Below are 11,550 nucleotides of genomic sequence, written 5' to 3'. Positions count from 1 at the left end.
TACAACGTGACGTTCTTGGTTACTTCTCTGCAAAGAAGGGGAAAACTTACAGTACATACCCGCTATGGCTGTTTTGAGGACAAAATGAAATACTAAAGGAAAAGTGCATTCCCCAGTGTCTGACACTTGGTAAACCCTACATAAACGATAGCAGTAATTAACGTACTGTTGCCTGTCCTGCCATTGAACATTTGGGCTATCTCTAATCTTTGGGAAGTAAAGTTCCTGAACGCATTACTTTTTCAACCCAATTATTGCGCCAGGTCAAGTTTCTAGGAAGGCAAAGAATGGGTCAGCGGAACCAGTACCTTCTCCTTGTTCATAGGAATCACTGTGAAGTTTTGCAACCTGCCCGCCTCACCTGGCGACGGCTCCCCGCAGACGCCTTCACTGCCGGCAGGGGGCGCCGCGGCTGTCGCGGCTCGGCCGGATGCTAATGAGCCCGCGGCCCCGCCCCCTGCCGGAAGTTGCAGCGGCGTGAGGCGAGGCCTGCGAGCTGGGCCCGGCTGCTGTGCGGGAGCCATGGCGGCCTTTGAGGCGGCGGCGGCGGGTCCCGCGGCTCTGGCCTCGGGTGCCCCGGCCGTCCCGGCGGCCGCGAGGGGAGCCGCCGCCGCCTCGGACCTTTGGGGACCCCCCGGACGGCTGAGGGGCAGCCGGCCGCGGCACGCGGCGGCAAGGCAGCAGCCCGCGGGTCCGGCGCCGCCGGCCCGGGAGCTGATCCAGCCGTCGGTGAGCGAGCTGTCCCGGGCTGTGCGGACCAACATTTTGTGCACTGTGCGTGGCTGCGGCAAGATCCTGCCCAACAGCCCCGCGCTCAACATGCACCTGGTCAAGAGCCACCGCCTGCAGGTGAGCCCGCCGCCGGACGGCTCCTCCCCAGGCCTGGCGCTGACAAAGAGCCTTGGTCGCGGGCGAGGGAGCAGGTCCGGCTTTCAGGGCGGCGCGGCCCGCGGTCGGGAATACGCTGTGTGAGTCCAGCCTCTGTCGGCCAGCATCGGAGGGGGCTTCCAAGTACATAAAACGGGCCAAACCGAATGGTAGTCCCAGCCGGGGAAAGTGGGAGCTAGGAAGCGGGAACGCGTAATAATAGGAAAACACTGTGTCATGCCACTCGGCTGTCACGCTGGGACAACCCAGGACTACCAGCCTTACTTCGCGACCCGGGCATTTTTTATACATTTATCTGGTTAGTTCTTCCAGCAACTTCGTGAGGTACGTATCGTATCGTCCTCACTCTGTTGATGAGAAACAGATTACGCAACCTGAGGAGTGCTGGGATTTAAACCTGGTCTCTGGTTCGAAAGCCCTGTGCTTTCCACCACGCCCACACAGCTCCTTCGGGCGTTGAGGTCCTGCCGCGTTGTTAAAAGGTAGCTGCAGATCTGGCTGGTCTGTCAGCGTCTGTGTCGATACAAGTTTCAGGGTCGATAAAATCAGCTTTGCTCAGGAATGAGACCTAAAGGAAAAGTGCCCCCCTTGGGTCATCTTTAAGAGGGAACCCAGTACGATATGAACGTAGTCAGAGCATCCCTTCCATCTTGTGTAAAACAGAGTGATGATTTTCAACCTGTAGTGCACGCCTGTGGGAATCTTATTAAAATTCCAGATGTTCAGCTCTACCCAGACCTATTAAATCATAATTTCTCAGTCATAACAATAGAAAGCTCCCTTTCACCACTGAGAGCCTTTCTTTGCCAACAGTGACATAATTTGAAACCCTAAGTCACTGAAAGAAGTTTTGTGAATGTGTAGCCTTTTGATGGTCTGAATTGATTCAGGAGAAAGTTTAAATGACTTCATGTAGTGCATGTTCTGTCTATGCGCAGGTAAATCCTCCTTGGAAGCTTCCTTAGAATCAAGCTTCTGATAAGAATTGAACAGCAGAAAGGTTGAGGTTATAGTCTCTAGTAGGGGAAATGTGTGCCCATGAAGGGTAATGCATTTTAGCACCAACTGAACAGAGATGCAACCACATTTTCATATGAAGATTAGGGACCCTAAACAGGAAATGTACGTGGAGGTATACTGAGGAAGACCCGGCAGGTGGGGCTGCAATTTTTCTCAGAATTGTTTTGGGTGTCTTCTAGGACACAAGTGCAATAACTCAGAACATGGTCTTCAGTCTCCTATTTTCTCTCTCATACTAAATTGTAACTAAGTCCTTCCTTACCCATATTTTAATTCGAGTGGATGAGTTTATATTTGTAGGAACTCAGCAGCCAAATCCCTTGGTTCTCTTTAGCTCATGTACAACAGCCATCACCCATCTTCAGTATCATCCCCTCACTGATGGACAACTAAGGCAGACAGTGCAGCTCTGAGCACAAATGAAGCTGCCAGTCTGACCAGGACCCACCTTGCGGTGGCCTGAGCATCACTCTAGCAGCACTTTTCAACGGTTATATTGTTCGTTTCTCTGGAATTGCTGTTGGGAGCTCTGCATCTCTCAAGACTCTGTGAAGCTCTGTTAAGCATAAAGATAGCACTTACTCTTCCGGATTAGCTTGGTAGTAGGTATACAATAGGTTTATTTCTAAGTATGTTTGCGAAATATGTAAACGTCAGGAATTCTGAAGATACCAATACATATAATAAGTCTAAAACAGAGGAATATGTTTGAGGCAAGTACCAACTTTGGCAGTCAAATCTTTACTTGGACTTGAGCACTTCAGAGTATAAGTATCCTCCCGTTGCTTATCTGTGTGAAGTCATTCTTCCAGTTCTAGTCAGATTCGTTTTTCAGAAATCACTTGTCTGAAGACAGCATAGTATACTTAAGATCCCTTTCTGAACTGAAATGTTGAACAATGCAAAAATGGACTCGTCTGAGTGACCTAGGGAGACCTGTTTCAGCAAGAGTTTTAAAAACTCCGCCAGAACCATCATTGTGTTTTTCTTGTCACACAGGCTCATCTTCCTGCCTTTCTCTGCCTTTCTAACCATGGTGCTCAGCAGCCCTTGAGCATCTGCTCTCTTGGTGGAAAGGGGGTTCATTTTTCTTTAACAAAGGTGGCCTATGTGACAAAATAGTCATATTCGAATAGTGGTGCCCCAGTGTGGCAAATCTATACCCGCAGTCTGGATCCTGAATAGAAGGCTCTTGAATTCAAACATTACCTCTCGACACTTGATATTCTCAAAGTATGAGAAGGAGGAGGCCTGGGGACAAGGGCTGACTGCAAACTCCCTGTGATTTTGAAAGCAGTCTGTGTTTGGACCAGAGATTCCACTAGCAGTCAAGCGTGCACCTACTTTCTGCTCTGAAACTAGTCTGAGTATATCTGCTTAGCACATTTGTATAATATTAAATGGACGTTTTCCCTTTCGTTCTCTTGGTTACAGCTACTTGCATGATTCTAGTTTCTTTCCTAGTTTTTATTTTTTCTAGATTATGATCATTTTTTTATTCCCTTTCCCATTAGTTGCTGTGTGGTTCTTACTCTGTTCTAACCTTTCTTCACAGGATACCTTGCCCCCAACCAAATATTCCCTTCCTAACATAAATGATTAATAAATCCTTCTGAAGGATGATGGATAAGACTGGGATTGTATGGTAGAGGGTACATGCTGCCTTTTGATTTTATGTGGGTTCTTAACATACATGTCTGTATTCCATATCCTGTAAGGAAATCAGGACATACCCTAGTTCGGCCTTGCCTATGGGGGGGGATCCATGGAGAAATGAAAGTTGGTGATTCAGAGAAAGGAAGGGTAGGAGTAAATGGGCATCTTGATTGTTAAGAGATTCTTCTATTCCTCGTGTTTGAAAGCAGTGAAAGGGACAGGAGGGCCCTTAAAACCCTTCTTATCCAGGAGCACATGTATTTTTAAAACATGACATAGAGGATTTTGTTTATGTTCAGTCCAAGGGTTTGCTTTTAATGATTTGCCAGGAATGTTTTCTAAAAGCAAAGAGAAGAAACGGTTCCAACTTCCTCTATAGACCATTTTGTACAAAGACTTCTAATTTTAAATTTACAATAAGAAGACGACAAAGCAAACTCATTTTCTTCTTGGATGCTTTCTGTGAAGGCAGTCAGGTGCTAGACTAGCTATAATACCCTTTTCCCCAATTCTGGCCGTGATTCTTACAATTCTTCCCTTTTACCCTCTCATCTTCATTTGTGTTCTGCCCTCTTGCTTTTCTCTTCTGTGTGTTTACTTTTTTCCATCTTGTTTTCTTGATTGTTTCCTCTCATGGGTTCTTTTCAAATTCTTTTACTTAAAATGTTTCATAAACATCTTATGAGATGTTTATTTTTATTTTAAAATGTTTCATAAACAGTTACCCAAAAAAGTACGTAAAACATGAAACATTTTTTGTGTGTATTTTTTCAGTTATGCACATGAAAGATAAAGCACAAAATGGTAAATTTTGTTCTTAAGTATGTACAGAACTTCAGAACAAAACATCACTTTCTCACTGCAATTCATGTTTTATTGTGTCATCACCATTTCTTATCTCCCCTGTTCTTATCTCAGCCAACATACCTTACTATCTCAACATAGCTTATTATCTCAGACCCAATGGGAAGAAGGCCCAGAAGCAGGAAGAGTGGTAGTGACAGCCAGAGCTGAGGAGCCTGCCCTCAGAAAGCCAGAAAGTGAACAGTGTCAGGTTGTTGCCACATGCTTGTAACAGTGCCTGGCACAGTAATAAAAGCTATGTTAGTGCTGGCCATTATAATGATTATTAAATTTCAAACATAGTGTGCTGCCTATACTGAAGCTGCTATATAAAAGTTGTGTCAATTAGCTTTAGCTACTTTAGGGGGCAGTGTGATGATCAGAGAAAATCAGTGCTATTAAGCAGGAAGGCCTACATCAGCCATAGGAGGTTTTTTCAGGAGCTCACACTAAGACATTGGGATGGGATAAAAGGGAAGGGAAGGGAAGACTTAAGGATGATACAGAAATCCTGAGTTGAGAAACTGTAAATATATCATGAATAGAGAAGTTGGCTTTAAGGTGTTGAAGTAAGAACATCCAAACCTGCAGAAAAATTTTATCTGAGTTTATTAGAATTTATTTGAGCCAGAGGATTCACCTGGAAGCAAAGCGTCAACAGTCTGAAAAATGCTTCCCAGAATGATAGTTTGCAGTTTCTTTTATACATTTGGAATTAAGGACAAAACGTAAGGAAGATTGCATGAAGGCGGGGAAATCTTTATGATTGGATTATAGGATAGTTAATAAGATTATGTGCTCTCTTGATTATACTTCTGAGGGATCTGAAAAGCATTTCTAAGGTGTGTTAACATAGATGCACAAAAACAATGGACAGGGCTTGCTTAAGGCAAAGAACCTTTTACTAGGACACTTATAAGTGTGAGGCATGACCTGCCCAGTTAGGAATTTATGATAGGATCACCCCTGTGAGGTTATTTTCAGTTAGATTTATTACAGAGCCCCTTTTTCATCTACAAGGCCAGAGATTATAAGTTTAGAATGAGTCATTTTAAAGGAATGGACAGAAGGTTTTTAAAGAACATAGCGTGAGCTATGGTTTACACACCATAAAATTTATACATTTTAAGTGAATAATTCAATTATTTTTAGTAGATTTACATAATTTTGCAATCATCTTCAATCCAATTTTAGAACATTTTCATTTCTCTAAAAAGATCCCTTGTTCCCATCTTTAGTCATTCTTTGTTTTCACTCCCAGCCCATTCTATTGGGTATTTTTGAAAATAATTAATTTTTCTTTTGCAGGATGGCATAGTAAATCCAACAATAAGAAAAGATTTGAAAACTGTACCGAAATTCTACTGTTGTCCAATTGAAGGATGCCCTAGAGGCCCTGACAGACCATTTTCTCAATTTTCTCTCGTAAAACAGGTATTTTACTTAAGTATACTTCTCTGAGGATGAAATGCAGATGGTATAAATCCAATGTGCCTTCTAATTACTTACCAAACATAACTAGAGAATTGAGCAGAAAATTGCTTGTGAGGACAGCTGCCTAAGAGTGTTCCAGTTGGAAAAAGTAAGTAAGGTGTGATGCAAGTGAAGGGAATTGTGGCTTGTTCTGGAGGGAAGATGTCTGGAATAGATTCGGAGAGAGAGAAGAAGACCAATTCAAAGAATGAGAAAATGTGGACATCCAGATCTCTTGTGTGAATGTGTATGCCTCCAAGGTCAGACAAGCAAAGGCGCAAAGAAAATGCTCCCGCAAGGGAATAAGAAACTGCAGAATTCAGGAAAAGAAGAATTTCAGAAGCAGCTATTTTAAAAGGAGGGAGGGGCACAGCAACCAGGAAAAGAGGTGATTCAAGGCTGGGAGAGATTGGAGGCTGAAATACTTCCCTGAGAGTTTGCTGGAGGGAGTCCCGTGAAAAACATTGCAAAGGCTTTGATTTCTGCCTTCAGCACTTATTTGTAGATCAGAACCTAAATGCCCGGTACCATGGATTGTTTCCCAAACAGTCTCCACTTTTCACAAAGCAAAAGTGACAGAGAGAAGCACATGATAAACATTCTTTTCATTTGGACTGCTATGTTTTATCATGTAAAATCATGGTTAATTTGGGTATGTTGATGGTTTTTGAAATGTTTTAGCAGTTGCAGTTTTTCATTCTGATCCTTTTGTGTTCTTCCCAGCACTTTATGAAAATGCATGCGGAAAAGAAGCATAAATGTGGTAAATGCAGCAATTCATATGGCACTGAATGGGACTTGAAAAGGCATGCAGAGGATTGTGGCAAGACCTTCCAATGCACGTGTGGCTGTCCCTATGCCAGTAGGACTGCGTTACAGTCCCACATCTACCGAACTGGTCATGAGATCCCTGCAGAGCACAGGTAAAGAGAAAAAGTAGTGGCCCAAAAGTCAATAGCTGTGGGAAGTTTCAAATTAAACTTGTTGGGAAGACGTGAGTGAAGGAAGAAAGGAGAAATAATGGAGAAAAGATGTGACATGGAAGAAGGTGACTTTCGGAAATGGCAGCAGTGCTAACAAAGGATCCATGTCTACTTGACCTAGTTGTTCTTCCTTATTCTTTCAGCCAACTCCTTTTGAGGATCCCTTATGAAATTACTTCATCTCAAAGCTCATATTTATATTTGGGTAACTAGCTTCCTACTTTAGAAGTGATAAAAGTTACATTGTATAATCTCTTAAATTCCTTGTGCTTACAGATCTGAGTTCTAGTATTTAGAGCTTTATGCTTCCTCCTTCCCTGTTTGTATGTTTCTGAACTTCTACCTACCACATAGTAGGTCCATTTCTCAAAGAGTGCTAAAGAAGGGATTTCTCTTCACTGGGTTGAATCTGACCACTTTTTATTCACTCTGTCATTATTTTCAGGGATCCACCTAGTAAGAAAAAGAAAATGGAAAACTGCTTGCACAACCAGAAGTTGTCCAGTAAGACCATTGAATCATTGAGTAACCAACCAACCCCAAGACCAGACCCTCAAGAATTAGAAACTTCAGAAATAAAGCTAGTAGCTTCTTTTGAAGACTCTTGCGGCTCCACTGCCAGAAAGCAGACTCTCACAACAGCAACAAGATATCCTCAGAAGTTACTTTTGCCAAAGCCCAAAGTGGCTCTGGTTAAACTGCCCGTCATGCAGTTTTCTCCTGTGCCTGTCTTTGTGCCTACAGCTGACTCCTCGGCCCAGCCTGTTGTGTTAGGTGTCGATCATCAGGGCTCTGCCCAAGGTGCTGTGCACTTACTGCCCTTGTCAATAGGAACCCTGATCTTTGGCCTTGATTCAGACGCCTGCTCTCTTAAGGAGAGCCTCCCGCTTTCAAAAATTGTAAATCCTGTTGCTGTTGAGCCAATTAGTACAGGTGTTCAAGTGAACTTAGGTAAAAGTTCGTCTAGTTCTTTACAAGAACTAGGTGACACATGTCAAAAGAACAGCATTTCTTCAATCAATATACAGACAGATCTGTCTTATGCCACACAAAACTTTATACCTTCTGCACAGTGGGTGAGCCCTGATTCCTCTGTGTCGTCTTGTTCTCAAACTGATTTGACATTTGGTTCTCAAGTTTCCCTTCCCATTAGTGTTCATACTCAAACCTTTTTGCCCAGTTCTAAGGTAACTTCATCTATAGCTGCTCAGACTGATGCGCTTTTAGATGCTTGTTTCCAGTCAGGTGGAATCTCTAGAGAAACTCAAACCAGTGGAATGCAGAGTCCGACAGAGGACCGAGTACAGATGGACCAAGCTGTAATGTGTGGAGACATTTTTGAGAGTGTCCATTCATCATTCGGTGTTTCTACAGACAATATTATAAGCAGCAGCTTAGTAGCAGAGACTGTAACTCATGATTTGTTACCTCAGAGCCACCCTAAGACTTTAAATCAAGATATTGAGAAATCTGCACCAATTATAAACTTCAGTGCACAGAACAGTATGCTTCCTTCACAGAACATGACAGATAACCAGACCCAAACTATAGATTTATTAAGTGATTTAGAAAACATCTTATCAAGTAATCTGCCTGGTCAGACACTGGACAATCGTAGTCTTCTGTCGGACACGAATACTGGACCTGACCCCCAGCTCGCATCTGGCCCAACCCAGAATCCTGCCATTGATTTTGATATTGAAGAGTTCTTTTCGGCCTCAAATATCCAGACTCAAACTGAAGAGAGTGAGCTTAGCACCATGACCACTGAGCCAGTCTTAGAATCGCTAGACATAGAGACCCAAACTGACTTCTTACTTGCAGACTCCTCTGCCCAGTCCTACAGTTGTAGGGGAAATTCTAATTTCTTAGGCCTTGAAATGTTTGACACGCAGACACAGACAGACTTAAACTTCTTTTTAGACAGTAGCCCTCCTCTGCCTCTGGGAAGTATTCTGAAACACTCCAGCTTTTCCATGAGTACTGATTCATCTGACACAGAGACCCAAACTGAAGGAATCTCCGCTGCTAAAAACATACCTGCTCTAGAAAGCAAGGTTCAGTTGAACAGTGCAGAAACACAGACCATGAATTCTGGCTTTGAAACCCTGGGGAGCTTGTTCTTCACCAGCAATGAAACGCAGACTGCAATGGATGACTTTCTTCTGGCCGATTTGGCCTGGAACACAATGGAATCTCAGTTCAGCTCCGTAGAAACCCAGACCTGTGCAGAACTACACACAGTCTCCAACTTCTAAAAGGGGATCCACGTGTGGGATGGCATTTACAATTTCCTTCTGGACTTAGAAAATGGAGAATAGGGACAACAGTATTAACTCTATTGAATGTAGTTGATATGCAGTTGCTTCGATTCTTTGAGGTTCTTTGCTTTTTGTTTGTACTTGTAAACATGAAATTTGTGTATAAATGTGAGTGTATTATAAAGTAAGATGTTGATCTAAAAAGAATTGTATTGTGTTGCCTACATTTGCCCTTTTACAGCTAGTCTTCCCATCTTTAAAAAAAAAAAAAGGGAATTTCACACCTTTAAAACCCATCTAGCCATTTAGCTGAAGCCAAGCTTAACAGGTACTAGGGTACAAACTTTTGAAATCTTCAAAATATTTTAGTAGAAGTGTGACTTACTTAAATTGCACCTAAAATATTCTTGACAGTGCGTGTTAGAAATTCCTGTTTCCTGATAGTAATACCTAAAGAAATCTGATGCTGCATCATCAAATTTAGATGCCAGTGCTTAGGTGCTTCGAGACTCATGCTGCCTGCTGCTTTGACATCTCCTTTCTGACTTGAAGACACAAAGGAAAACTACATCTGCCTTTAGCTTTTCAGACAGTTTTCATGTAGTCATTGCCATCCCTTCTCTACATGAACTCTTGATACCAATGTAAGTGTACAGTACGTTCCTCACAAGATGAGTCACTGTAAAATTACTGCTTAATGTAGTAGCAGCAAGCCCTTAGTGTAAATAGTGATAACTTCTTATCTAAATAACAGTCGTGGTTGTGGAACCACGCCTGTCGGCTCCTACGATACAAACATCCCCTCCTAGACGCTCCAGTAGGACAGGGTGGTGTTCCAGAGCTGTTTGTCAAAGTGCACCCCAGGCTGGATCTGAGTTTTGTCACTCTAAATGTTAAAAAATATATCATAAAAATATATATATATATATCATGGAAAGGAAAAAGGACATTCCTCCCTAAATTTCAATACTTGGCATAAGCTTGAAAGGGAAGAGTGCAATCCACAATTATTTTAAAGTGAATCTTCTTTTCATCCACCTTTCATCTTTTCCTTGAATAAGGAAAGACATTGGTCTAGCAAGAATATTATTTGTGCCTTGAGGATAGCAATGATAGAATAGATCCAGCTTCTGCATTTTGTTTGTTTATTTATTTAGAGAGGGTGATATCACCAGTCTTCTCCAAAGAAAACTGAGATGGAGACCGATGGCTTCCATAATCAAAGACATCTATGTTTTGAGATGGGAGCGTGATCAAGGATGCTTTAGGGGTTTTCTGTATTTAGGAGACCCTGAATTCTTGCTTCTTGGCCAACTTTCAGGCAAGTAAAAATCAGTGCAGCCTGTAGGTTTTCCAAGTTTATCAAAACATGCTCTGTTCCTTCTGTGGCACTTCTGTGCTGATGAAGGCTGAATCCTCAAAATAAAACCTAAGAGAGGACTACCTGATGGTGTTGCTAATTCCTATTCCATAGAAGAATTGTTGGTAGCGGATACATAACATATCCCAGGTAGATGAACTCGACCGGGTAGATTAAAAGTTTGCTTTGGTCACAGTTGCTTATGAATATGGGTTTCAAAACAAACATAAAGCCTTAACTTAGGATTTCATTATGTTTTAGAATTGTCACTGCCTTAATGTTCAAACATCTATTTAGATCCTCTCCATAAAGGAGAAATGCATGTCTGTTTATGGCTTTTCGTAAATATAAATGCAGTGATCTATGGCTTTAAAAAATTTCTTCGTTTCTGTGACAGTGTTTGTTAATCCAGCCAATAGAGTTACTTACAGAAAAATGGAGCATGTAATAGTTCTTCATGTACAAGTAAGAACTGTTTCCCCCAAAACCTTAGTTACCTGAATTGTTCTAAGATTACTTGTAAAAGCTGAAATTCAGTGATTAAAGAGAGTAAGAATTCTACCTTTTTTTTGTGAATTCTTTGACGTACTCATAACGTGACTTATGTTGTTGCCTTAATTTTTCACAAATTCATCGTCTTCCAAAAGTCACATAATGAAATGATTGAGCGTAGTTATTTTCATTATTGTTTTACCTTTGGTCATGAAAGCGTGCTAACAGTTTTCCTAATAGAAAATGAAAAGACACTCCATTACCAAAGTTTCTACTTTGATGTAAAGTTTTTATTCTGATAAAAACTATACATCTTGAGATTTAAGTTTTTGGAAAATTTATTCAAGGGAAATTACTCTCCAATTCATGCATTTGCCAAATGTGACCATTGTATAATGGGGTGACTTTTATCTTTGTAAATAATGTAGTTCTGGTTTAAGAGCATAGAAAGGGTTAGAATATGAGTAGTTCTTTGCTTAGTCACTAATTTGCAGGAAAACCAAATCCCTGCTTCTGATTTCCTTGACATAAAGGGAAAAAAAAGAAAATTTTTGTAGACTTACCTGAAAGATGC

At 41.8% G+C, this 11,550-nt stretch overlaps 1 protein-coding gene across 2 annotated transcripts; it reads left to right on the top strand.

Annotated features, from left to right (window-relative positions):
- The first annotated feature begins 478 nt into the window (after nucleotides 1-478).
- Nucleotides 479-11,045, top strand: ATMIN (ATM interactor). 2 transcript variants are annotated; one of them, XM_019711077.3, is made up of 4 exons: nucleotides 479-849; nucleotides 5,716-5,841; nucleotides 6,604-6,803; nucleotides 7,309-11,045. In XM_019711077.3, the coding sequence occupies exons 1-4, from the start codon at nucleotides 523-525 to the stop codon at nucleotides 9,119-9,121; spliced, it is 2,466 nt and encodes an 821-aa protein (XP_019566636.3). In that variant the 5' UTR covers nucleotides 479-522; the 3' UTR covers nucleotides 9,122-11,045. The 2 variants fall into 2 exon arrangements, with proteins under 2 accessions (XP_019566636.3, XP_074170626.2); XM_074314525.2 differs by lacking the exon at nucleotides 5,716-5,841 and adding an exon at nucleotides 5,842-5,989 and having other exon boundaries at nucleotides 714-849.
- The last annotated feature ends 505 nt before the right edge of the window (nucleotides 11,046-11,550 follow it).

Source organism: Rhinolophus sinicus, chromosome 8 (assembly GCF_057876585.1).
Source record: "Rhinolophus sinicus isolate RSI-liver-muscle chromosome 8, RSI-T2T, whole genome shotgun sequence".
In the NCBI taxonomy this organism is placed as follows: Eukaryota; Metazoa; Chordata; class Mammalia; order Chiroptera; family Rhinolophidae; genus Rhinolophus; species Rhinolophus sinicus.
Note: the sequence above shows the minus strand (reverse complement) of the source record. Positions and strands in the feature narration are given on the sequence as shown.